Source organism: Sphaerodactylus townsendi, linkage group LG04 (assembly GCF_021028975.2).
Source record: "Sphaerodactylus townsendi isolate TG3544 linkage group LG04, MPM_Stown_v2.3, whole genome shotgun sequence".
NCBI lineage: Eukaryota > Metazoa > Chordata > Lepidosauria > Squamata > Sphaerodactylidae > Sphaerodactylus > Sphaerodactylus townsendi.
The window spans coordinates 151,886,905-151,914,713 of record NC_059428.1 but is presented as its reverse complement, the minus strand read 5'-3'; the positions used below and the strand labels follow the sequence as shown (position 1 = coordinate 151,914,713).

Genomic DNA, 27,809 nt, shown 5'->3' with positions numbered 1-27,809 from the left:
AAAGAAAGGCATCCCTTTTTAATGGTAAACCGTAGTCCACAGGAAACAAGCGTTCACTAACATGATTTTTTTAATTGTCATTTTGTATTAAATAACACTGTTAAATATAAAACATTTTAACAACAGCCAGTGGTGCAAAATACAGGACATTTCCTCGTTTGAAATTGCTAAGAAAAGAGTAATTCACAAACATTCGTCTAGAGATACAAATTTGGTGAAAAGTTTAGTAGAAAACGTTAGTACAATCAGAATGACCCAGTCCTCACCCCGATTATATAGCAGAAAGATGTTAAAAAGCATCGAAATATCTTAATATAGCCAAATGTTGAGATTTTTGGAAACTCAAATGCCAGGGTCCCATTATAACACGAGGGAGAATTTTGAAGTCAGAAGCAGGAGAGATCGTCCATCGAACGATAGGCCACAACTGTTTTAAGAATATTTGGGTGGAATTAAGCCCTACTGCACTCTGTGGGATGTTCTTCTGATCTAACATATGTCAATACATGTCCCAAATAGCTGAAATACTCCTTTCCTCTTGCATGATCTGTAGACTGCATGATTAAAAAGAAACGTCCCACTAAGATGTGGCCTACACATAGCAGCAATAGGTGACTGAGGACTGTACCTCTTTGATAAATACGGTAGCTGAAGATACCATTTTTCAAAACATTCCCCTGAACAAAAAAGCTCTTTGCAAGATGAAAGCTAACACCTCAATGGTAAAGTTTCACACCTCTCCCTGTCTGGCTAGCTTTCCACTTACAGGGGTTGTTGTTTTGTTTTAGGCATTCTGAAAAGTGAAGTGGTACAGTTCGTGTTATTACCTCAAGCCTCTGGTACCGCACTCTGCTCCACATGTAGAGCCGGTCTCAGTGAAAGTCAGTTCGCACTAGAATTCCTCAGATACACATTCATATGTACAATTGTGATGCGTGACCTTGGTAATCAGGGATCATCCCAGCCAGCAGTTCCCACAATGACAGCCATTGGCAACGGCTTCTCCACCCCCAACCTCTTGGCCCGAAGCAAAGAACACAGAGGTGTGCGCAGTTATCAAAATAATATAGAAAAAAACCACGTTTCTTTCTCTGAAAAACCGAGAAGTTTCATGAGATGTAGAAAGATTTGCTGACTGTAACACGATTCACATATTTCATAGTCCTGTGTGATACACAGAGTGTCTACATCTGAAATACTGTTAATTTTAAAGATGTGCAATATTAGTTCATACTTTTTTAAACGAGAGGTCTTGTGGAGGAGCACGGGGTAAGAGTAAACTCCATTCTTTATGCGCAGTGATGAGAAAGCAAACCCAAACTAGACATGAACAGAATGGATTGATGGCTGAATGCCTCCACAACACCAAAAAAGCCCCCCCCCCTTTCTTTTTCATCCCCTGCCTTCAGTACAGTTGCATTGGAGTACTGAAGGGATGGACTTCTACTTGTCCACCTTTTGTCACAGTCTATGTTTTCCTCTGTTCTTTTTGCTGTGGTGTCAGGGAAGTCCCAAAGTATCATCATCGCCTAGGTGTGACCTGTTGTCAACAGGTGGAGTTTGAGAGGCTGTGGCAAATTAGGTAAAGATGAGCACTGAGCATTTCTGGATTTCTGATCACCCCTGGATTTCTGATCCATATGAAATGGTGTTTAATAGCCAAACTGGAAAAGCAGAAGTGCAAGGTCTGGAATATGCTGCCCCTCAGGAGTGTGGAGTCTCCTTCTTTGGATGTTTTAAACAGAGGCTGGATGATCATAGAATCATAGAGTTGGAAGAGACTCCATGGGACATCAATGCCAACCCCCTGCAATGCAGGAACACACAATCAAAGCACTCCTGACAGATGGCCATCCAGCTTCTCTTTAAAAACCTCCAGAGAAGAAGGCTCTACCACACTCTGCGATAGTGCATTCTACGGTCGTTGTGTGTTACCGCAAGGCAGGGGGTTGGACTGGATGGCCCTTCTGGTCTCTTCCAACTCTGTGATTCTACAGTTCTGAGCTCTGTCCAGCTTGGGCTGGTCTGGGCTATTCCAGCTGCTACACAACTGGAGCACTGCAAAAGCTTCCACTCCATTCAGGCAGTGCTTAACCTGACCCACAGTGTCATCTTGGTGCTAGAGCAGGAAATTTCAAGAGCACCCCCAAGCCTATTACAAACATAGCTGGAAGCTGTATGTGCAGCAGCCTCTCTTTCATGGTAGCTCCACACTCGCTGGCAAGAAAGCCTGTCTCACTTTCGATACAAGGCCTGTCTAGATTGGGGTCGCCTGGAACTGGAGGGGGCAGAAACTGAACCCTGAATCTAACGTGTGCAAAGTAAGTGCGCAACTACGGAATTATCCAGCTCATGCTGGAAAGATTTCGCTGTGCATTTGTTTGGGGATGAGATTGTATTTATTTCCTTCATTTATACTCCGCTTTTCTCCTTATTGGCTTACGTTGTTCTCTCCCCAGGATTACATCTTGGACTGGTCCAGAATTGAGGAAGGTGTAACCATGGAAAAATTATTTTTGGTACGTCCTACTGCTGTGCAAACATTTGAACTAGTCCGTATTCCTGTCAGAAATGAAACTGTCCCTTTCCTTTTATCTGAGGAAAAGTATAAGAGACCCAGTCTCTTGGGATGTGGTGTTTGTTTGTTTTTTGGAACTACAGCTGAGATGGAGTGTAAAAACGCAAGTGAAGTGCACTGCTATACCAAAACATCGGCCTTATGGGGCTCCAGGCACCTTTCTACATGGAATGTACACAGTAGGCTGCCGAACAGTGGCTTCAAAAAGAAAGAAAGAGAAGGATTTCCAGAGCACTCCAATTCTGGAGGGTTCTGGAGTAGATTCAAGTTTCTGTAACACGTAAGGCTTCGTTGGAATCTCCAATGAACGTGACAGTAATCAGATCCATTCACTCACAAGACCAACAGTGCTTTCCCCTCGTCTGCTTGTCACGAACTGAGATGTGTTTGAATTGAAAACTAAATCTGTCCTTTTGTTCCATTCCAAATCCACGTGCAATGCCAGATGGGGAGTGCAGCAATCTTAATTGGCTGGGACGAACCTCGGATGGTCTCCATTCTTTGTGATGGAGGAGGGTCACAGGCCCCCTTCCGGATTCCATAGCAGTTCACGTATTACCCTGAAGTGTTCATGGCCTGGTTCAAAGTGCATTACAGTTCTGTGAACAGCGCTAAAGTGCATTGGAGTGCATTGTGTCAGTTTTTTCCTTCACTCAGCCAACATTTCCTTCTCACATCTGGACGAATGGTCGCGTGAACAAAATAGTGGCAGTGCATAAAATACGGGGAAGCACCGGACAGTTGTTCTGGGATGCTGTCTGATTTATACCATTCCTAACCTTGCTGGTAGAAATGCTGCTAGTGACACCTGCAAATCTAAGCCCTAAGTCTTCCAATGTCAGTCTATGCAAGATAAGTCCTACCTACATCCCCAGTATTTTATAGAAGCGTTTCATTTCATTTCAGATTTTGCATTGTGGCCATGTGGACTCTAATGGATTTTTCTGGTGAAAATTAAAGCCGAATGTTCCCAACAGAGCAGGTTAGTGAACTTGTGTCTGGGCTGTATCATGTCAGACCACAAAGGGGAGCTCAGGTTACAAAAGGAGTTCCCTCAGAACACAAGCACGTTGGGAAGACAGAAAGCTAGCTTAGACATTTTTGATTTGGAATTAAACCAATGGCAGACAGAGGGACTGAGCAACTCCTTGAACTTATAAAACACCTGTAGGACTTCAGAGCGTTTCAGCCAATGGTATCATAAGAGAGGTGGCAGAAACTTTGAAGAAAAGGACAAGATTGCTGGGGAAATGATATCACAGCCAAGCCTGACACAGTACTCTTTCATCCGCCTCCTGCATTAAAGTCTGGCAGCCCAGCCCCAAGGACTTCTGCCAAATGGGTGTTCCTGCCAGAATAGAGATGGCTTACTTTGTGTCCACGCCAATTAATTCTTATGCCCCCAAGAACAATGCTATATATACTCTAAGCTTCACCAGAAAAAGGTCGACCATTAATTCCCTTTCATCATTAAGGTCTGTTGCTTGTCCAATTCAAAACTGTTGGCTAAAAAGAAACACTGTTATGGTTCTTTTCTAGATTAAAAGAAATCTCAAAACCAAGCTTTTGCAAGATTGGCCACGTGAGACTACTGTCTCTCCATCTGAGGACCGTGCAGAATGGGAACGGTCTTCCCCTTTGAACAAGGAGACATGACTGTGTGATCCCGACCCTGTGTTTTTGAATCCTTAAGGCATTTGTCTACCGGGAGGTTTTACCCTCAAGAGTGTCAGGCCGATAGAGGTACCTCCAAATGGCATAATAATGGATACCAGCTCCAGTTGCCACAAATAGGTGCCAGATGGCATGAGCAAAGGGGATTCGTCCATCACTCTTGAAGAAGACGGTGCCTAGGCAGTAGAAGACCCCGCCAGCCATCAGTTCTGAGAGGCCATCTGTGTTGGGCTGGTGTCCGGAAAAAGAAACAAGTCAGGAAGATCAATATATATCAGGTAGGAAGGAACTAGAATCCCTAACCCCACATTATTAACCTCATGATGGACAGATGGGAGAAAAGCCACTGGGGAGAGGATGTGGCAGAGAAAGGAGACCAGGGACCCCATTTGTCCACGTCTCCAACATTAGAGAATCTCAAGCTTGTGGGTATCGTTGAAATTTTAAGAACAGGGATTTTGCTGCGTAGTACCCCCGGGGGGAGTTTGGTTAAGCCATAGACTCTGACAGATCCTAAAGATCCCAATTTGCAGATGATACCAAATTATGTAGGGTGGTGAAAACCGCAAAGGATTGCGAAGAGCTCCAAGCGGACCTTGATAAATTAGGCGAGTGGGCTAAGAAATGGCAAATGCAGTTCAATGTAGCAAAATGTAAAGTGATGCACATAGGGGCAAAAAATCCAAACTTCACATACACGCTACAGGGGTCAGTGCTATCAGTCACAGACCAGGAAAGGGATTTGGGCGTCTTAGTTGATAGTTCCATGGGAATGTCAACTCAGTGCATGGCAGCTGTGAAAAAGGCAAACTCTATGCTGGGGATAATTAGGAAAGGAATTGAGAATAAAACTGCAAAGACTGTCATGCCCTTATATAAAACAGTGGTGTGACCACACTTGGATTACTGTGCTCAGTTCTGGTCGCCACATCTCAAAAAGGATATTGAAGAGATAGAAAAAGTGCAGAGAAGGGCAACGAGGATGATTGAGGGACTGGAGCACCTTCCTTATGAGGAGAGGCTGCAACGTTTGGGACTCTTTAATTTGGAGAGGAGACATCTGAAGGGGGATATGATTGAAGTCTATAAAATTATGCATGGGGTAGAGAATGTTGACAGAGAATTTTTTCTCTTTCTTACAATACTAGAACCAGGGGGCATTCATTGAAAATGCTGGGGGGAAGAATTAGGACTAATAAAAGGAAACACTTCTTCACACAACGTGTGATTGGTGTTTGGAATATGCTGCCACAGGAGGTGGTGTTGGCCACTAACCTGGATAGCTTTCAAAGGGGCTTGGACAGATTTATGGAGGAGAAGTCGATCTATGGCTACCAATCTTGATCCTCCTTGATCTCAGATTGCAAATGCCTTAGCAGACCAGGTGCTCCGGAACAGCAGCAGCAGAAGGCCATTGCTTTCACCTCCTGCATATGAGCTCCCAAAGGCACCTGGTGGGCCACTGTGAGTAGCAGAGTGCTGGACTAGATGGACTCTGGTCTGATCCAGCAGGCTCTTTCTTATGTTCTTATGTTCTTAAGTGTTGCCCTCTATGTCATGATGTCACTTCCTGTTTTTGCCAAAAGTGATGTTGAGTGCTGGCTTGCCACTGGCATACCCCAATCCTCTCATCTCCCCCTACTGGTTGTTGAGGTGTCAGCAGGCAACAGAGGGGATTCTGGGAGATCTCCTGCCATTGCGGGAGAGCTGACCTCCCTAAGTAGACACCAGCACAGAATAGTCACCACAGGGAGTGTGGTCAACCTCAAAATGGCCACCATGGTTTTGGGGGGCTTATCACAAACAGTTGGGAGGCTGCAATCTCAACGTGTTCCTATTATGGAGGCATCTGTTTCAAAGTGGATGCTCCCTGAGGTCATTTATTTACGTAGAACGTGTTTATGCTACCTGTCCCAGAATCTGCCCAAGGCAACGTACAAAGGCAATGCCTTCCTGGGTTCTTCTGAAGTAATTCTGACGTCAAAGGGGCAAAGAAAAGCCAAGAAGATCAGCTTTCAGGAAGAAGGTGGTGGATGCCAGAAAACACCTTGATGGGACGTGTGGTTTCTGTGAGCATCACACTGGGAGTAACCATTCTGTCAGAATCACGCGTGGGCCATCTAACTGGTAGCCTGCTCTGCTCTGGTTTGGGAGAAGAACTTGTGTGTGTGTGTGTGTATTCTGTGCTGTGCAGGGAAGGCTTTTAGTGGTCTCCCATCCAAGGAACTGATCCAGTCCAACTCTGTTTAGCTTCAGCATTAATTGGTTCCCCAACAGGCCTTCCTTTAGCGATGCAAATGCAAGAATTGCATCTCCAAATCAGTCCTCAATATTTTACCCCCCTTAAGCATTTGGGCTCGGTCACTTACCATGGAAAGAACGACCACCGCAGGGAAAAAGCCCATGATTACGTAGCACACCAGTTCCACCAGTTTGTACCTGGGAGTAGGAAAGACAGCCCCCTTTGAGAAGCAGTGTGGTGTAGTAGTTAGTGTGTTGGAGTGGCGTCTGAGAAAGCCAGGCTCCAATTCTGGCCCAGCCATTGCTGGAGGAAAACCATGGCCTCTCAGCTTAATTCAACCCAGCAGTTGTGAACATACAAAAAACCCCTCAGACTCAAAACACATGATGTTCAGGGTCCCCAAACATTTGAGTCTTTGGGCACCTTTACAATTCTGGCACAGCGTGATGGGCACCACCACATTGGAGGTGGAGGCCCCCCACTCCCCCCACATACTTGAAACTCAAACACAGGACAGAAGAGGGGTAAGTTTTAAAAATACGCTGCCGAAGAGAAGTGAGAGATAGAATAAAGCACAGAGAATATTTCTTCCTCATCCCACATAGAATACACTCTACCAGTGCAATTCTAAAGAGAGTTTCACTTTTCTAAGCCCGCTGATGGCCGTGGATTTAGGAGGGCATACGTCTGTTTAGGATTTTACTGTAAGAATGGGGGCTAGACGGTGGGCTCACCTAGTTCTTTGTTGACGGCCTTTGAAGGCCCAAAGGACTTGGAAGTTATCTTTTCAACCTGCCTTCCACTATCAGCAACAAAAAGCCATGAAAATCCGTTTCATGCCACAAGAGGGTGCTATAGGCCAACTTTTTACCAGCCAAGGACCTGCTCTCAAAGGAGAGGCATTTATCAGCTGAAAACAGTTCTGGCTTAATTCAACCAGTGGTTTAATGCAAACATCTGATATACATTGTCCAAATGCCTCTCTTATACTGTACAGCAACCAGACGCGAGCATTAATAACATGAGAAGGACTCAAAGCAATGTAAATTGTGCATGGGATGTTCAAAGAGACAGCGTTGCATTTTACTTGCAGGGGCAAAAAAGAAAGAAAAAGGCATTCCTGTATATTTTTCCCCAATAGGGCAGGCAAAAGGCTAAGCTGTCAGATTGGCTGGGAAACCAGTTTAGGGACTTGGGAACGTTTAGTCTGGAGAAGAGGAGTGGGCGGGGGGGGGGGACATGGTTGCTCTCTTTAAGTATTTGAAGGGTTGGCATTTCGAGGAGGGCAGGAGCTGCTCCTGTTGACAGCAGAAAGAAGACTTGCAATAATGTTTTTAAATTACAGTCAGATTTTTTTTAACAGTGAGGGAAGTTCAGCAGTGGAATTGGCTGCCTAGGGAGGTGGTGAGCTCTCCCAGTCTTCAACAAACACATATCTGATGCTGCATTGAACAGGAACAAGGAACGGATGCTTCCAGGTCCCCATCCAACTGTATGAGCTGTGATTCCATGATGATTCCAGCCCTGGCTGACCCTGGGCTCACCTCAAAACCACCTGCAGGTAAGTGCTGGGGTATTGGGGGGGGGGGTGTTTGGTCAAGGAATCAATTATATTTGCATACCTCTGGGACCCAGGATATAACAGAGGCACAGTGATTGCTTGTTTGCCTGGGCTTTTGAGAATGTATGCATGATGGGCATGTCATAAGGAGAGGAGGGATGCATTTGAGTCTTCTCGTTTGGTTTTAATTTGTAACATTTTAATAATCATTTTTAAGCCAACTTGAGCCAAGAGGAATTCTTTGTTTATTTTATGTTATTTTATTTTAATGTTTATTAGCCGCCTTTCTTCCTTATGAAACTTTTATGTTATTTTATTTTAACGTTTATTAGCCGCCTTTCTTCCTTATGAAGCTCCTGGCTGCTTACAACATAGAATAAAATACATAAAGTAATAAAAGCAACCCAATATTGAGAACTGTAGTCTTGGACTAAATAATAAACGTAACCAAATGTGGTCCTAAATAGTCATCTTCAACTGCCTCTTAAAAATTGAAAGTGAGGTGGCCATCCGTACCATTTTGGGGAGACTGTTCCGCCAACCTGGGGTTGTCACTAAAAAGGCCGTTCTCAAGTGCCCACCAAATGAACTTCTTTGATTGATGGGACTCTCAGAAGGGACTTTTAATTGATCTTAATTCCAGGACATTAGCGTATGGGAGAAGACGGTCCTTTAGACACTCAAGTTCCAAGCCATGTAGGACTTTAAAGGTCAAAACCAACAAATTTAATTGTGCTCATGAGCAGATAGGTAGCCAGTGTAATTGCTGTGATATCAAGGTCACATGCTCCCGATAGCAGGCCCCAACCAACACTTTAGCCTCAGCATTCTGTACTAGCTGCAGCCTCTGAACACTCTTCAAGAACAACCCCATGTACAGCACATTGCAGTAGTCCAGCCTAGATGTTACTAAGGCATGGATCACTGTGGTTAGATCTGACTGAACAAGGAACGGATGCAACTGACGCACCAACTGAAACTGGGCAAAGGTGAGATATAAATATTTTAACAATTTTTCCCCGAAGCAATGTTTGTGGACATTCCCAGTTATTCCTCTGAAGCCCCCCCACCCACCCCCAGAGGAGAACTGAGCACCCACCAGCTTAGCACTCACCGCTCATGGAAAAAGAAAACATAGATGGTCCCAACGGAGGCCATGATCCAAATGAGCCAGCGCATGTGGGAAGCCCAGGGGCCCAACTCCCGTAGGTTCAGCCTGGGAGTATAACAGAGACTACTGAGTTGTTGAGAGAAAGGGTAGCTGGATAGGAACAGACCTGAAATCAAACACACTGAGGAAGGGGCTCGCTCTTGGACAACAGTTTTCCCAATAAGTTAAAGGCCAGTGTACCCTGCGAACCTCCCTAGGGTGGGCAATTCCAGTCAGGTCACCACTGTTCCAAAAAGGCCCAGTTTCTTATCTGTCTATTGGGTACGCTTTTATCCCATGCATTTTTTAAGAAGCTCAGGGCAGTGTGCATGGTTTCCCCTTCTCTTTTTTTATCCTCACAACAACTGTATGAGGTTGACAGAAAAAGAGATACAGAGATTGACCTAAGGATACCCAGCATGCTTGGCAGCAGACTGAGGATTCGAACCCAGTACCCCCAGCTCCTAGTGTGACTCACTAGCTGCTACACTATCCTGGCTCCAATAGTCACTGGCTAAGAGAGTTTGGAGAAAACTGTAACTGGTCTAAGGTTACCCAGCAGGCTTCATGTGTAGGAGCAGGGAAACAAGTCCACTTCTCCAGATTAGAGTCTGCCACTCATGGGGAGGAGTGGGGAATCAAACCTGGTACTCCAGATTAGAGTCTGCCTCTCTTAACCACTGCGCCACGCTGGCTCTCAGCACGTGGCAGTGACGGTTCTGCAATATTGCCTCTGTCTCTCGAAAGGTACAGCCTATAGGCAGCCTGTGTGAACTCACCAAGGGGCATAGGACGCGGCTATAAAAAAGTAGATTACCATTCTATCGAACATATGTAAGCAATGTTCCACCACCCTGCCAAAAAAAGAGAGAGAGAGAAAGTGCTGATTCATAGATGCAAAGTTTTACTCACCAAATGTGTGAGCAGTCTTTAAAAATATTGTCAATTGAGCTTATTTTCAGAGTATATGAAATTCCGGGGGCCTTGCTTCAAAAATGATGTTGACACAATGAAGTGGGTGCATGTTTAATAATTACTAGTTATGATATCACTCCTTTGTGAAGTGAGGCCCCTGGACCTTCACACAGTAGTAGAAGAAGTAGAGTTTGGATTTATATCCCCCCTTTCTCTCCTGTAAGGAGACTCAAAAGGTCTTACAATCTCTTTTCCCTTCCCCACCACCCACAACAAACACCCTGTGAGGTAGGTGGGGCTGAGAGAGCTTCAAAGAACTGTGACTAGCCCAAGGTCACCCAGTTGGCATGTATTGGAGTGCACAAGCTAATCTAGTTCACCAGACAAGCCTCCACAGCTCAAGTGGCAGAGCAGGGGATCAAACCCGGTTCTCCAGATTAGAGGTCACCTGCTCTTAACCACTACACCATGCTGGTCAAGCCCCGGTGTGGCTTGACTAGTGCGGTCAACAGCAGAACTATGACACCTTGCAGTTTGGATGTTATGTAATGCAGCATCCGACTGTATTAACTTAAGTCACAAGGACTTTCTTACTGTGCAAGAGTTTTGGGATGGGGGTGGGGGTGGATCTCTTTGTCCAGTGAACTGTCCACTTGCTTTCAACATGTGATGTTGCGGCTATGTTCTACTTCCTCCAAATGCATCGGAAAGACTGCAGCGGCCACACAACACGCTCGTGGCAAATTGTAGGGGTGCTGAGCTTACCTTAAGTGCCTCTTCTTCCACGAAATGGTATGAAAGATGGTGGAAACGATGAACAGTCCTGTCAGACCAAAGCCATAGATCCACGCTGAAATGGTCTCCCACTGGTTGTCAGACAGCACATGGAGCATAGAACTTCCCAGAATGCTTGGGATAATCCATAACTAGAAGGGACAGAAAAGGGGGTGGGGGTGGAGACCTGTTTTCTTCTGAATTGGCTATTATGGTCAGATTTCTGTCCATGCTTGGCTTTTACATTGTATAAGTCAGAGGTGTCCAACTCTGGTGCTTCAGATGGTCATGGACTACAATTCCCAACAGTCCCTGGTATACCCCTGGTATAAATGATCTATTCAGGTGCCTTGGTCCATCTTGCTCTGAACTGAGATCCATACTCTGCCTTGAGTCTTTCAGTAACCCAGCAGATGGACTGATCATCGATATAACACAACACTGTATACTTTTGATTGATAGCAAGGTGTTTGCCAACATGGCCAAAGAGACTTTTTAATGTTGCAAGCAGTTGAGGAGGAGGAGTTTGGATTTATACCCCACTTTTGATTACTTTTAAGGAGCCTCGAAACAGCTTAGAAACTCATTCCCTTCCTCTCCCCACCATGGACACCTCATGAGGTAGGTGGGGCTCAGAGAGTTCGGACAGAACTGTGACTGACCCAGGGTCACCCAGCAGACTTCATGTGCAGGGAAACAAACCCGGTTCACCAGATTAGAGTCCACTGCTCTCGTGGAGGAGTGGGGAATCAAACCTTGTTCTCCAGACTCCTCAAAGCCCCCAGTGGCCTGTTGTTTGCCTAATGGTCAGGCCAGCCCTGAAGCACGGCAGTTTGTATGTTTGTAGGCATGGAGAATGGGATTGTAGCTTAGCAGGGCAAAGCACATACTTTGCACACAAACAGCATTCAATCCCTTACGCATCCACCCTTCGAGAATAAAGGAGCTCATGTAAGAGATCCTTGCCTGAAGTTCTGGAGAGCTGCCAATCAGAGGTGGCAGCATTGAGCTAATGGATGAATGGCATGACTCAAGCATAAGACAGCATCATGGCATCAGTTTAGCCCAAAGCAGCAGTAAACACAACAACCTCAAAGACAAATGGCCGCCAACAAATGTTCTCGTTGTAATAGAGACTAGGCCACTTGACTGTATCTGCCATCCCATCTTCTATTCCCTGGGGAAATGCAAGCGCAAACTCACAGCATGTGTGGCACAATTGGCGGCGTGCTCATACTCCGTCGGCTGGTACCTGCAGTTGGATGGAACCCGGTGGTTCATGAACCTTAAGTTGACAGGATGGAGAAGAAGGAGAAGGAAAATCAGCACACAAAGACAAGACATTGAATTGGCGCCTGGGCTGTAATGCATTTCCCCAATGGCAGACTGCCGGAAACCCCATTCAAATTTAGAGCACCAGAATGTGAAAGGGAACTCACTAGTCTGTCAGGAAATAAATTTTGGGAGAGGCTTCTGTAAAAAAAATGCTTCACTGGCTGATTATGAATCCCTTCTTCACTCTGCAGAAAGAAAGGAGATCTAGGAACCTATGTCCAGCATCGGACGCTGACCTGCTGGGACAGATTCCTAACTGTGCAGCCCTTGAGGGTCCTGATCCTGAGCCAAAGCCAAGCCTAAATGGTGTAGTGGTTAAGAGCAGGTGCACTTTAATTTGGAGAACCGGGTTTGATTCCCCGCTCTGCCACTTGAGCTGTGGAGGCTTATCTGGTGAACCAGATTAGCTTGTGCACCGCAACACATGCCAGCTGGGTGACCTTGGGCTAGTCTCAGTTCTTCTGAGCTCTCTCAGCCCCACCCACCTCACAAGGTTTCTGTTGGGGGGGCAGGGAAGGAAAAGATATTGTGAGTCCTTTTGAGTCTCCTTACAGGAGAGAAAGGGGGGATATAAATCCAAACTCTTCTTCTTCTTCTAAATCCTGATCATTGCATTTCTCTTCACTCGTTCCTTCTTGGCCTGGCTGCTCCCCAACACCCCTCTCCCTTTGCACAGGTAGGACCTGGTGATCCCAAGGAATTTCAGCTGGGTCTCCAGGTGAGAAAGATCAACTCCCCAGGAGAAAATGGCTGCTTTGGAGGGTGCGCTCTATGGCATCATACCCCACCCCCAGAGGCTCCTCCCCTCCCAAACCCTGCTCTCCCCAAGCTCCGCCTCCTGAATCTCTCAAGTATTTCCCAACCCAGATTTGGGAGCTCTAATCTCCTTGCCTTCATTGGACTTTGGAAAACTTTTTCACTCATTTGGCGGCTGGCTCCATGTCTCTGGCGTGTGCCCGGTTTATCCTGGTCATGTAAAACAACATATTTGTATCCCAGAATCAGTGAGATGCAACTCCTATTCCTGGGGGGTGGGGGTGCATAACAACATTCCCCACTGCATTGTGCCCCAAACTGAAATGACAGCAGAATGTCAATTTATACCAAGAACCCTACAAACCCTTTTCATCCATCTCACTAACTTCTTCCCTCTGGAATCCAGGTTCCATCTAACAAAGAAACCTTTGCCCCCCCCCCCCCCCCCAAACACTGCTACCACCCCATGCCTGGATTTGTACATTCCTTCTCAAAATAGACCAACCATATCCCACAAACAACAGTTCATTATTCTCCCATAGTGGTTGCTTGGCATCTATCCAGAACCTGCCTTTCTGCCGCGCCCCCCCCCCCCCCCCAATCGGGTGCTTTTCATCTGTTGCTTTAAAAGAGAAAATAATCAGAGCCCTTTCGCACATCCTGGGCACTAGAATGATGTCAAGGTTTCCACAGAAACACACGGGAGACATTTTTTTAAATACACCCACGCATACAAAGAAAAACCTTGCTTGGCTCTTTCCCTGGGCTTCAGCTGTGGAGAGAATTAATAAATGGCTAACCAGCATCACAAAAGATCCCCAACAATGGCATGGTGACCCAGGCCTGGGAACACGACTGCCACAAATTCCCCATTGACTTTCTTTGCTTGGAAAGCCTGCGGAGCTGAGCAGCACAGTCTCTTTCGATCTCTCTCATCAGCCCCTTCCGCACATGCAGAATAATGCACTTTCAATCCACTTTCCATGCCCTTGGCAGCTGGATCTTACTGTGTGGAATAGCCAAATCCACTTGCAAACAGTTGTGAAAGTGGATGGAAAGTGCATTATTTTGCATGTGCGGGAGGGACCTAGGACTCTTTTAAGACAGTTTTTTCCCCTTCGAGGAGCACAGAAAGAGGGGTGCCCGTGGGCTTGGCCTCCTCATTTTAGTTTCACAAACAACCAGCCCCTCTTCCCTCATCTTCCTCTCCCAGCTCCTTCTGGAGACCTACCCAATGCATGCTTTTCTCCATGGAAAGTTCACCGGAGGCTAGGAGCACCAGCCCCACGTGGTTTTTCTGGTTTAGTGGTCTTTTCTGGTCTTTTCCTTTCAAAGCCTCTTGGGATTCTCTATTGTGTTTGGCCCTGGCTGGCAGCAGCCGTCTAAAGTCACAGGTGGAGAAAGGTCTGTCCCCACACCTGCTTACTGAGAACTTTTCAACTGGAGAGGTTGGGAACTGAGCCCAGTATCTTCCACAAGCAAAGCTTGCTCTTAGAATCATAGAGTTGGAAGAGACCCCGAGGGCCATCAAGTCCAATCTCCTGCAATGCAGGAATGTACAATCAAAGCACTCCTGACAGATGGCCACCCAGCCTCTCTTTAAAAACCTCCAAAGGAGGAGACTCCATCACACTCCAAGGCTGTGCATTCCACTGTCAGGAAGTTTTTCCTGATGTTTAGGTGGAACCTCTTTTCCTTCACCTTGAAACCATTACTCCTGGTCCTGGTCTCTGGAGCAGCAGAAAACAAGCTTGCTCCCTCACCAACATGACATCCCTTCCAATATCTAAACATGGCTATCTTGCCACCTCTTCACCAAAGTAAACATCCCCAGCTCCCGAAGTTTCTCCTCATAAGGCATGGATGCCAGACCTTTTACCATTTTGGTTGCCCTCCTTTGGACCCGTTCCAGCTTGTCAATATCCTTCTTGAATTGCAGTGCCCAGAACTGTACGCAACTGTATGCAACCTTGGACAATATCTTCACAAATCCAGGTTATTGAAGTTTTAGTACACACATATCAGTTGCCTACTGGTTGGCTATCATTTGGTTGGTGATGAGTATTGGGAGATTAACCTTTTGTGACCTGTTCATACTCTACAGCAGTGATGGCGAACCTATGGCATGGGTGCCAGAGGTGGCACTCAGAGCCCTCTCTGTGGGCACGCACAAACAGAGTTGCCCCCACCCCCCCACACATACATCTAGGCTGACCTGGGCTGCTGGGATCGATTATTAGCATTAAACCTAAGACCTTGTTTTGGGGAAGCTGTTTATGTAACCCTGTTAAGTGCTGTTAAACCCCACTGATTTTCATGCAAAGAACTAAAGCACGATCCTTTACCTGGGAGTAAGCTCGGTTGCTGGCAATGGGGCTTGCTTCTGAGTAAACCCTCCTAGGGTTGTGATTCACCCAATCAAAGCATTACACGGTTGCTTCAAAGCAAAGCCACCGACTACCACCAAGCTTACTCCCAACGCAAGCCTCGGAACCAACCATTTCTTCTAAACTAAACACTCAGTATTCAGGTTAAATTGCCATGTTGGCACTTTGCGATGAATAAGTGGGTTTGGGGTTGCAATTTGGTCACTCGGTCTCAAAAAGGTTCGCCATCACTGCTCTACAGGGTGCTGTTGTTTCACTGATGGAAATGCCGGCTAGTGGCCATCTCCCAATAGGTTAGATGTCAACTGACCACAAAATCCCCCACCCACTGTGGCATAGTGGTTAAGAGAGGTGGACTCTAATCTGGAGTACCAGGTTTGATTTCCCACTCCTCCCCATGAGTGGTGGACTCTAATCTGGAGAACTGGACTTGTTTCCCTGCTCCTGCACATGAAGCCTGCTGGGTGACTTTGGGCCAGTCCCAGTTCTCTCCAAACTCTCTCAGCACCACCTACATCACAAGATGTCTGTGATGGGGAGAATAATAAACTCATGCAGAATAATGAACTTTCAGTCCCCTTTCACAATTGTTTGCAAGTGGATTTTGCTATTCCGCACAGCTGCAAAGTGCATTGAAAGTGGATTGAAATCGCATTATTCTGCATGTGCAAAAGGGGCCTTTGAGAGTCGTTACAGGAGAGAAAGGCGGGTACAAATCCAAACTTTTTTTCTTCACCCAACTTGATCTTGTGCCTTCAACATCTACGCAATTCAGCTGGAGAAACTGCAGCCGCAGGCCAGACAGCAGGATAGCCAGCTAATATCTGCACCTCAAACAGCTGCCCAATGGCACAAGGACAGTTGGAGAGTTGGCAGTCGCACCAGGCAGCGCTGGCATTAATATGCGCAGGTCGTGAATGGCCACCAAAGGCCTTCTCTCACAACCCTGTTCTGTGCTGGGCTTTTCCTAGCTCTGTTTCCCAGAGAGAGAGAGAGGTTTAAAAATGAATGATCCCAACTCCACCCACCCCAAGCTTTCTGGACTTTGAAACAAAGAGATGTTTGTCTGGCAGAATCAAATAGAAGCCCATAGCCCGTCTCCCACACCCCTTCCCTTTGTGTGTGTGTCAGAGTATTGCTTACTTCCATTCAGAAAGAAAGACCATAGGTTGAATACCCAGCTGATGAGGTTTTTTTCTTTGTTATTTTGGCCGCTGGATTCAGAGTGGGAACGGGAAGGCAAGCAGAAGGGCTAGCTATGATGGATGAAGGGGATCATGATTTAGCCCAGGGGAAAAGAAACATTAGGAAGAACTTTTTGACTGTCAGGGCTGTTCAGCAGTGGAATTCACAGAGGCTGGATGAACATGTCTTGAGTGCTTTGATTGTGCGTTCCTGCATGGCAGGAGGTTGGACTTGATGGCCCTCGGGTCTCTTCCGACTCTATGATTCTATGTCCACAGATGCCTTTTTTCTTGCCACGTGTTATGGCCAGTCACATCTGCTCCAATTCCCCCTTTGGCACAACAGGAGATGATAAGGGCAGGCACCCTGTTTAGGATGACCTTTGTTCAGGTGGGGGCTGCAAATCTCCCAGAATTAGAACTGCTCCCCAGGCCCCAGAGATCCAGTTCCTCAAGAGAAAAATGGCTGCTTTGAAAGGTAAATTCTGTGCCATTATACTCCACTGTGCCATTATACTCCCCACCCTCCCCAGACTTCACCCCAAAGTCTCCAGGTATTTACTGTTATGCTCCCCTTCCACCCCACTCCCTTGGTCAAGTTGGTGTGAGACATGATATCATCCTTCTATGGGATCTCTGTGCTGGCAAAGAGATCTCCTTCGTCTGCTGCATTGGAACCATTAGGTAAGGTATCACCCTGCTGCCTCCCAATTCCCATTCTATCATCCAAACCTATTTTTCCCACCTTTTTGTATCTCTAGGAACTTGTAGGTATGTGCCTCCATAACTTACTGTACGTGTGCTTGGAACCAAATTTATATAAACGTTTTAAACTTGATTTGGACTCCTTGTGTTACTCTGTGGAACCCTCCATGCCATATTTCCCCATATACATAGTCTCAAAGATTCCAACCTAGCCTCCTCTTGCACTGCCAAGCTGAGTTGCTCTCCCCAAAGCTCTGCCAAGCTAAGTTGCTCTCCCCATTGCTCTGCCAAGCTAAGCTCTTTCCCCAACGTATTTGCCAAACCGAGCTATTCTTCCCCATTGCTAACCCCAAAAGAAATCCTTCCCCCTGTTAAGTTAGGTGACATTACCAATTCAGATTTAGCAGCTGCCAGCTCTGGTTCATTTTCATGTTCACACAAGCACTCGTAACACTCGTCGTATTTGGTTAGCAAGGCTGGGACTGGATTGAACCAGGTTTTGGTTTACACCTTCAGCTGTCAGCTGGGTTCTCTCACTTTTGTAACAACCTCCACTTATTACATGCCAGGTACTAGAACAACATTTCTGATTTATGTTAGAGAATAACTCTTGGCCTGCAACCACATGGGTTACGGCCAAGAATTTGCCCTGCGTGAATTTCTGACCAGCAGGAGCCTAGATTTCTGTATGCTTCCCAGCTGTAATCCCATAATGCTCTGGTTACAAGTTCTGGTAATAGGATTCTGCCTTCTTATCCTCCTGCTCTAATGAATAGGTCACTTCTGGAGAATGTTGGAATGCATTTTCTCAAAGATGGAGGGTCTTCCTTGTCTTCAAATGGTCTGTTTCTTCAAAGGGAAACATTAAATTCCTGCCTCAAAATGTTTTATTTTGGTTGTGTGGAAAGGGCCTATGACATAACTGGTTGCTGTTGGCAGCGGGGAGTTAAACGCTTTGGGCCACATGAACCACCCACCCACACCCACACCCACACCCACACCCACACCCACACCCACACCCACACACACACACACACACACCCACACACACACACACACACACACACACACACACACACACACACAAACTCACGAGGAGAGTCCAAATTCAGCTTAGATTCAACCTTGCACAACCCCACTACAGCCAACAGGAGGGTTTTTGTCAGTCAAGCAGGATAAAGATTCAGTCTGTCCCACAAACCTGATTTTAAAAAGCACATGGGTAGAAATCAGTAGAAAATACCTTGCCATAACTGATTGGGAAATACCTGGAGATTTCTGGGGCGGGGCCTGGGGGCGGGGTTTGGGGAGGGGAGGGCCCTCAGCAGGATATAATCCCATAGAAGCCATCCTCCAAAGCAGTTGGGCCATGGTGGCGAACCTATGGTACTCCAGATGTTCATGGACTACAATTCCCATCAGCCCCTGCCAGCACGGCCAATTGGCTATGCTGGCAGGGGCTGATGGGAATTGTAGTCCATGAACATCTGGAGTACCATAGGTTCGCCACCACTGAGCTAGGGGAACTGACTGAGTCGCCTGGAGAACAATTGTAATAGCAGGAGCTCTCCAGGGACATGGACGTTGGCAACCCCATTTTCCCCCCGTAGTCCTCGCCATCTATGATGGTGGTGCATGCAGCTTTCAGAATACATTATTTTGAACATGCCCGATGCGGGATTGGAGGCGGCATAGCTGTCTTCCGTGATGGTGTAGGAAGAACAGTTCCCCTTCCAGGCTTGGAGGGGAGGAATAGAATGCTGTTAGAAGAACCAGATCTGTGCCTGATATTGCTTGGTCGACTGTGCAAGGACAGAAGACCAACTGTCAGGATGTATGTTGAAGTCCCAGCGTGGTGTAGTGGTCAAGAGCGGCGGACTCTAATCTGCAGAGCCACATTTGATTCCCCACTCCTCCCCATGAGTGGTGGACTCTTATCTGGCGAATTGGGCTTGTTTCCCTGCTCGTGCACATGAAGCCTGCTGGGTGACTTTGGGCCAGTCCCAGTTCTCTCCGAATTTTCTCAGCCCCACCTATGTCACAAGATGTCTGTGATGGGGAGAGGAAGAGAATGAGTTCATAAATCATAAGTTCATAAGCCCTTCGGCACATGCAGAATAATGAACTTTCAGTCTCCTTTCACAATTGTTTGCAAGTGGATTTTGCTATTCCGCACAGTGGTGGACTCTTATCTGGTGAACCGGATTTGTTTCCCTGCTCTTGTACATAAAGCCTGCTGGGTGATGGGTCAGCCACAGTTCTCTATGAACTCTCTGAACCCCACCAACCTCACAAGGTGTCTGTTGCGGGGAGAGGAAGGAATGGGAGTTTATAAGCTGCTTTGAGACTCCTTATGATTGAGGAAGGTATAAATCCAAACTCTCCTTCATCTTCTTGCCAATTGCAGGCAGCATCATTCCGGGCCCCAGTCGCAACTGAATGTACCCCAGGACAAAAGCAGACACAGCTCTTGGAAGACTGTGCACCAGGGGTCCCCAAACTACTGCCCAGGGGCCAAATGTGGCCCCCTGAAGGCATTTATCCGGCCCGCCAGGCATGGCAGCAATGGCTCCATTCATGTGCAGTGGGGGCTCGAGGGAGAGGAGGAACTGGCCCCAACGGCTGTTGATTGCAGTTACATGATGGCACCCCCAAATCTCCATGCATTTTCTGACCCAGAGTTGGAAACCTTACATGTGGCAACGCCTGCTCCGCCCTTCCCTCTCGGCTGCTCCATGTGTTGCTCTCAGGCTTTCTGTTCCGCCTCACTCCCATTGGCATCACCAGCCAGGCTGGCTAATCACTGCAGCCTGGCTGCTAGGAGGAAAGAACCCAGGAAGATACCTGATCCTGGGTTAGATGGAATGCTTCATTTAGGGAAAGTTCTGCTTTTTTTTACAGGGGAAGGTATTCCACAGCCTCCCCAACAATATTTGGAGCCCACCCTGTACTTGACATACTTTTGGTCACTGTTCTAAAAATAGACCATGACAGAAAGGCTGGAAAGGTGAAATCAAACATTTTACAATCATTTGTGCATAGGAATTTGTTCATAGTTTTTTTTTAGTCCGGCCCTCCGACAGTCTGAGGGACAGTGAACTGGCCCCCTGTTTAAAAAGTTTGGGGACCCCTGCTGTGCACCATTCAAACTGGGAGGCTGCTGAATCAAGCCCCTAACGCTGATTCTCCCAACACCTGTTTTTCAGGATTTTCCAACAGCGACAACAACTAAAAAATGACTAATTCAATAACCCCAGCTCTGCCTCTCCTTTCGTGAAGTCAATGACCAGGGAACACCTACACACATGCTAAACGTGAGCAAGCAGTACCCCTGCTGCTTCCCAGAAAGAAGACGTTTCTCAGTTCATGTTAGTTGCACGCCAGTTCCTACGCCCCCATATGGAACGCCAGGTTGTGGAAGATGAGATCTGTGCACCTTCCGCCTCCCCCGGGATTCTCTTCCCAAATCTGGAAGAGAAACACAAAACCCAGGTCCAGGCGGGGGAGGGAATTCTCTCAAGCAAGCGATTGCTGCAGGCCAGTTCATTTGCTCCTCTCTTGTGTGGCAGGTGAGTGCCACGCCTCCATGGACTGGGATTCCCAACCTCCAGGTAGGGCCTGGAGCTCTCCCAGAATTACAAGGGATCTTCAGATTACAGAGATTTGTGCCTGCTTTGGAGGGCGAACTCTATAGCATTGTGCCCTGCAGAGGTCCCTCCCCAAACCCTGCCCTCTCTAGGCCTCACCTCATTCCCCAATCCTGTCTATGGAGAGCCAGTGTGGGGTAGCAGGTAAGAGCTGGTGCACTGTAATCTGGAGAACCAGGTTTGATTCCCTGCTTTGCCACTTGAGCTGTGGAGGCTTACCTGGTGAACCAGATTAGCTTGTGCACTCCAACACATGCCGTGGCTGGGTGACCTTGGGTTGGGGTCAAAGTCCTCTTGGAGTTTTCCTCAGCCCCACCCACCTCACAGGATGGGTGTTTTGTTGTGGGGAGAAGGAAGGAAGAAAGGAGATTGTAAGCCCCTTTGAGTCTCCTGACATGAGAGAAAGGGAGGATATAAATCCAAACTCTTCTTCTATTCAGAGTTAAGCAACTTAAGCGTCAGCCACCTTAAATAGAAAATGTTCAAGTTGCTAGTCCCTGTGTAGTTCCAAAGCTCCAAAGGTGGGGAGAGGAAGAAAAGTGCACTCTTCCTTCTGCTGCAGTAGCCCTGATTACAAACTTCTGCAAACCACTTTACACCCAAGGGAGAGTGTCAAAAGAGGCTCAGCCATGAAGTGGGACAGCTTACACTCTGGCAGGCGCTCTTGGGTCATGCAAAAACCATGTAATTTATCTCTTCAAGGTGGCAAGACCAAGAGGAGGAAACAACAGGAAAAACTGCTAACCGGGGGTGGAAAGATAAAGCCGAAGGAACCTGATCCCCTTTGTCCTAGCGAGTAATCCACACCACCGTCCCACTGACGTCATGGCTGAATTTGGGCCCACAGGACAGAAGGTAAGCCATAATCCCCCCTAAGAGGGGAAAGTGAATCACGCTGCAGAAACACCCAACTAGGAGTGACGGGCGGCATCACAGCCGCTGAACAATCTTCAGAAACACACACACACCCTTTGTTTCACTGGAAGCCCAGCATTTTTTTTTTGAGTGTAGCGCCAAGCTGTTGTTTGGTTTTCCAGGCCCCTTTCCATCCCATTGCTCCCCGCAGCCCTCCATTTGCCTGCAATGGCTTTCATCATGCCTACGGACCAGGGTGAAGCTGCATGACTTTCGTTAATTGCATCACAGTGCTACATCTGACATCACAGGTGCCTACAAAAAGTCGGAAAGCAGAGGAGGATGGAAAGGGTATTGAGACAGTGAAGGTGTCTTGAGAGATTAATATTTTATTCGTTAAGCACACTGATGGCCGACCTCTCCAGATACCCAGCTCCAAGGCACTTAATGGGACAATGCACTTTTAACACTGCAGTTAACTGAATGAAACTGGTCTCTCTCTGCAATGAACTTAGCAGTAATTTCATTGGGCAGAATGGGCTATTTCCAGGGTGAATATTGAAATGTTGGGGAACATTCCATGCCCTCTTGTATTTGTATTTGGCACAACCCACACTCAACTCAACACTTGTATGCAAGACCCCTGTGTATGCAATAACAATATTACGTACCGTGTTTCCCCGAATATAAGACAGTGTCTTATATTAATTTTTGCTCCCAAAGATGCACTATGTCTTATTTTCTTCAGGGATGTCTTATTTTTCTGTGTTCTGTTCGTCGGGCAGGCTTCCAAACAAAAACTTTGCTATGTCTTATTTTCAGGGGATGCCTTATATTTCGCACTTCAGCAAAACCTCTGCTATGTCTTATTTTTAGGGGATGTCTTATATTCGGGGAAACAGGGTATGTATTGAAGACATTGAATCTTCATAATATTTTTATCTTCAATACCTGTCAACACACACATAATATGCGTGCACTATATTTTTATCTTCAATATCTGTCAAGTCTCCATCACTAAAAGGAGAAATTGTTTTGTCAAAGGCTTTCACGTCGATTTAGGTTGTATTGAAAGTTAAGGGTTTAGTTACCTCTAGTAGTATTTTTCCTCGATTTGTGGCTGGCATCTTCAGAGGATCAGATCCTCTGAAGATGCCAGCCACAGATGCAGGCGAAACGTCAGGAGAGAATGCTGCTAGAACACGGCCATACAGCCCGGAAACCACACAGCACCCAAGAGAAATTGTTTGTTAGAAATGGCACATAGAATGTAGAGAGAATGTAATAATTATTTGAATCGGCAACATAGATGTAAAGGAATTGAAAATGTCAGGTTTGTGTTCTAATGGGAAGTTTGTTTTTTGAAAGGAGGTTTTTCTCGGTGTTTTTAGTGGGCAAAACATCAGGGAATTCCATTTGTATCGATTGCTGTTTTTTATTTTGTACCTGTGGATTATTGATAGGTTTATTAATTTGTTTATTTGTGATAACTGATTCAGATCATTTGTCAAAATGTAAGTGTGCACAGGTTGGTGCTTGTGAAATGTACAACAAAGGGCAAATGCGCAAAATGTTGGATTAGAACTTGAGGTTGTGACATCTTTAAAGACAACCTCATGCAGAGAGTGGTTCTAGACAAACTTGGCTACCTGTTGCCTCCTTTGCATGCAGAGCCTGATGTTTCTCCAGCCGCTGGGGGCAGCAACCTCACCTGGGTATCCACACCTGTGCAATTTATTCAGGGTCAGAATGCAGGCATCCCCCTACAAAATCTGAACCCACAGTTAGCAGCCGGCACTGCTTTGCATGCATGTCTTCGATTCCTTTCGACTGCAGCCATTGTCTGTCTCCACAGAGATGTCTGCTACATTCTTCTTTTCAGAGCTGAGGTTGTAGCAAAGCTTGCCAAAAAAAGGGGGAGGGACAAAAAATCAGACTCACACACCCCTTTGACATCCTGGCTGCACCAAAGGAAGTAACGGATCGTAACTGCACCTAATGTGGTGTCATGGTTAAGAGCAGGTGGATTCTAATCTGGAGAACCGGGTTTGATTCCCCACTCCTCCAGCTGAGTGGCAGAGGCTTATCTGGTGAACCAGATGTGTTTCCGCATGCCCTACATTCCTGCTGGGCAACCTTGGGCTAGTCACAGTTCTTTGGAGCTCTCTCAGCCCCACCGACCTCACGAGGTGTCTGTTGTGGGGAGAGGAAGGGAAAGGAGCTTGTAAGCCACCTTGAGTCTCCTTACAGGAGAGAAAGGTGGGATATAAATCCAAACTCTTCTTCTCTTCTCCTAGTCCTAGACAAGTCCTAGACAGCAACCCAGCATTTCCCCTGAGGAGTCCCTTGCAGGATCCTACGAAGACTGTTTGGAAAGGCAGCCAGGCTATGCATGCTGGTCAGTTTCAGACGCTTGACCCTCTAGGAACTTCTCTTCCTCGCTTGCTTGCCATTTCTTCTCTACATAAACCCTCAGCCAACATCCCCATGGGCAGTGCTGCAGTGGTTGATGGGACCAGAATTTCCACCTACATACTACTTTGTTGCAGTCTCACATCAGACCAACCCAGGACAGACTGGGAAAAGTTCTCAGGGGCCCCCAGTCCAGGAGGCCTGCCAGCAGGAGCAAACAAAGCCCAGCCAAATACCTCTGCTGGGGCAATTCAGCCTGGTTTGCTCCTGGGCCATTTTGAATTACTTCATTTATATGCCACTTTTCTTCCCAATGGGAACCCAGTGAGGCTTATGTTGTTCTCTTCTCCTTCATTTTACTCTAACCACTCTGTGAGGTAGCTCAGGGTGTGACTGGCTCTAGCAACCTGCCATGGCAGACTGCGAATTCGAATCTGGGTCTCCCACATCCATGACAGCTAGGCCATGTGACCACCAGTCCATGCTGGTAGAAAAGGTTGCCAAGAGAGCTACATACCCAAGCTCTTAGGTCGTATAAAAATGTAGCCAAGGGACTACGCTCAAAAGATCGCCTCTCCATAATCACTCCATGGCCCATACAGTCTGGCCAGCCCTGGTTGTGGCTGCCAGCTAGCACCTCTGGGCCTCTGCATTTGCAAGATTCTCTATACCAGTGGTGACGAACCTGTGGCACTCCAGATGTTCATGGACTACAATTCCCATCAGCCCCTGCCAGCAAGGGGCTGATGGGAATTGTAGTCCATGAACATCTGGAGTGCCACAGATTCGCCACCACTGCTCTATACTGAGAACCGCCTCACTACTTCTTGGCTGACAGAGAGCCAAGAGATCAGCAGCTTGCCCTTAGCGACTAACTTTGTGGCTGAGGGCAAGTCTGGACAGGGGACTTCCTAATCTCTTCCTCGCTAAGCTATACTCCCTGTGGAGTTTCTCTGAATCAAACGTGTTGGAGCCATCCCTGCCCTGACCACTGATGGACACTTACCGCCCTGCCTGATGGGGGTGGGGGTGGGGGTGGGGTCACCATCTTAAAGCACAGTTCAGGTGCAGAACCCACTATCACAAAAGCAGGTGGGTGAAGGTTTGACAAGCAGAGAGGGCTGTTGGCCACGACAGCCAACTGGAACCTCCATGTCCTCAGACTGGAGGAAAACGTGGGGAAGGTCACTTTTCTGCCGTTTGCCCAAAAGCCTCCGGCTCTCAGGTGTCAAAAAGAGGAAGCCACACTAGATGGGCCATGGGCCAATCTGTTACATTCCTGGAGAACTTTGCTAGAGACTGTAAGTTCACCATTGGTTACAGCACAGGCCCCCAGCCTGGAAGGGTAGGCAGCCCCAAACAGTGGGGCTGGGGCCTGTCAAAGTATTGGGAGCCCCAAACCAAGCGTCTTCCCTGTGTGCTTCTCAACAGGTGCTCTCTGCCAACACAGAAATGATCTCTTCTGGGCTCTGCTGAAGATCCTGGGAACCGAACTCATTCAGTGTCTCTCTTCCCACCCCTTCCAGGAGCCAGGATCAGCTTTGAGGTTGGGGGGAAAGAGACACTGTCCCACAAAGAAGTGGTGTGTGTGTTCCCTTAAGTCCAGAGCTTGATTTTAAATAGATGGAAATCTGTGGCCAAGCCAAGGGTACCCATCTGTTAATTCGCCTGCCCAGGATGTGCTCACCGGTTTGCTCATCAGTCACTTGGTAGGAAACCACCCAAAGGTATCTTTTTTTTAAATCCTGAGACCCCTGTGGGTTTTATCCTCAAGATGTAAGCAAACGCCAGAAAGTACAATAGCAGATCTCACAGCATCCTTGGGTGACATATTGGGCTTATGGGCTATGCCATTTCTCCATCATCCCAAGGTGGCCACGAGATGGAGAAGTCAGGAAAGTTAATGGGGTCAGCTCAACAAGAGGAGAACAGAAGCAAAGAGGGAATATACTTGCAGCGAATGGGTGCGCAGGAGAGGGAAATGTGTGGCTGCTGAAATTTGCTGTGCCGTTGTGAGAAAAGCATGAGAAAATAGCTGGGAGAAAAGATGCCCTGGTGGCAGACATGTCTGTTTCCGTACACCTCCTCATCTTTCTTTGTAGCTGGGTCCCTTGATCCCCAGAGCACACCCCAGCTGCCCGTCTACAAGACCACGAAGGAACCAGCCCCAAACCTCACCTCTGCTACCAGCTACTCAACAAGTGGCCTCAGATCACCTGTAAGGCATGCTTCTAGCCTACCCTGCAGGATTGTTGTAAAGACAAGTCACAGAAAGAAAAAAAATCAGAAAAGAAAATCTAACCACAATATGTTTTTTATCGGGACCAACTCAAGCAGTGCAAGACAGCAAGCTTTCAAGTTCAACTTAACGCAAGCGAAGCCCCTTGAACATTCGGCACGACAGTTGTTGAGAAAATGTTAGAACATATTCTCTTTTAAAAAGACTTTACCTCCCACGTTCCAACTCACATTTATTGGTGAGCAGTCGCTGGCCAGCGTCAATTTCACAAATCCCCAGAGCTGCCAGTCACCCATAATCCCTAAAATAATACCCACTTCAAGTCCCATAAACATATAGGAAAAGATCACAATTTAAAAGTGCAAAAAAAGGTTTTTAAATCCCGATAGTTCCACTTAACCTTAACCCAGCAGTATCTCTTTACCTGGCATATCTGGTCTTCTGAAAATCCAGCAGTTTGGACACAAACATCTTGGCAGTTCCATCAGAAGCCAGCTTGGGGGGAGAGGAGCAGGGGACGGAGGTCAGCAGTTCAGCAGCGGTGCCTCCCCTGAAGCCTGCGGGTCAGGCAAGAGGTTGGGGTGCTGGAAGTCTCTGGTGGGGCTCCCGGGGAGCCCCTGCCAAGAAGAAGGAGTGGCGCTCCCCCTGAGCCGCTCCGGCTGCCACTTCATCCGCTCTTGCCTGGTCTCCAGATGCAGGCATGTGGAGGTGGGCACCGCAGCTGGATCCAGAGGTGCCCCTAAAGCCTGGCTCTAGTTGGGCATGGGTCTGCCGGGGGAAGGCTGAGGGGGGGAAAGCCACCTGCGGGAGAAGCAGGAGAGGCATTCAAGGCACATTGGACTCCCTTGGAAAAGAGCGAAGGGAGGGGGAGACAAAGGCAGCACTCCAAATGCAAGTGGAAGGGAGGGGAGAGAAGAGGGGGAATCAAGAGGCCGCGTCAGCTTCTGTCGTGGCGGAGGAGGGGGAGCCAGCTTGACAGCTCTCAGTGGGCTCCTAGTGGCACCCCAGAGCCACCGGTCCCTACGCCTGGTTCAGCCAACAGGCAGCTTGAGCAACAAGCTCAGCTATAAATACCCTCCTCTCCTGGCGGGGATCAAATGGCAGCGGATTTGAATTTGGAAATGTAATTAAAGCATCTTGGAAGAGAGGGGGAGAGAGAGAGAGAGGGAAAGGGAGAGGGAGAGAGAGGGCAGGCCCAGGTACCCCAGGTATCTCCCCTCTTCCAGAAAGAGTTGAGGCGACACTGTCAGCCTGGCCCTTATACACCTTGGTGCTGGCAGTCTGCACAGTTTACTCACAGGTAAGCATCCCCTAGGAGCAGAGGACTTACTGCCAAGCCAGTTTTAAAAAAAACATTCTCACCATATTTACCTGAGCTTGCAGGTGCATTACCAA

General features: G+C 47.4%; 2 protein-coding genes and 1 long non-coding RNA gene across 3 annotated transcripts in view; 1 reads left to right on the top strand and 2 right to left on the bottom strand.

Annotated features, from left to right (window-relative positions):
- Nucleotides 1-26,929, bottom strand: part of RADIL (Rap associating with DIL domain) — an 81,925-nt gene extending 54,996 nt beyond the window's left edge. Inside the window, exon 1 of the mRNA XM_048495259.1 lies at nt 26,839-26,929. Within this exon, the coding sequence (XP_048351216.1) occupies nt 26,839-26,899 (61 nt within the window). The 5' untranslated portion in view covers nt 26,900-26,929. The remainder of the gene's footprint in view (nt 1-26,838) is intronic.
- On the bottom strand, nt 53-26,964 carry MMD2 (monocyte to macrophage differentiation associated 2). Its single transcript, XM_048495269.1, has 7 exons — nt 26,839-26,964; nt 12,098-12,179; nt 10,886-11,046; nt 9,985-10,059; nt 9,170-9,271; nt 6,622-6,691; nt 53-4,483 (listed from the first exon to the last, which is right to left on the bottom strand). Exons 1-7 carry the CDS (start codon nt 26,883-26,885, stop codon nt 4,280-4,282), a joined length of 741 nt encoding a protein of 246 aa, XP_048351226.1. The 5' UTR covers nt 26,886-26,964; the 3' UTR covers nt 53-4,279.
- On the top strand, nt 4,412-22,637 carry LOC125431990. Its single transcript, XR_007244374.1, has 4 exons — nt 4,412-4,530; nt 7,858-8,055; nt 21,611-21,763; nt 22,586-22,637. It is a non-coding gene; the product is annotated as an uncharacterized LOC125431990 (long non-coding RNA).
- Nucleotides 26,965-27,809: the final 845 nt, after the last annotated feature.

Coding starts and splice junctions, on each gene's coding strand:
- MMD2 (XM_048495269.1), bottom strand. CDS start 26,885: ATGTTTGTGTCCAAACTGCTGGATTTTCAGAAGACCAGATATGCCAG. Junction 6,692..9,169: donor GTTTTCTTTTTCCATGAGCG/GTGAGTGCTAAG, acceptor TCCTACTCCCAG/GTACAAACTGGTGGAACTGG. Junction 4,484..6,621: donor CGGTGGTCGTTCTTTCCATG/GTAAGTGACCGA, acceptor TCCGGACACCAG/CCCAACACAGATGGCCTCTC.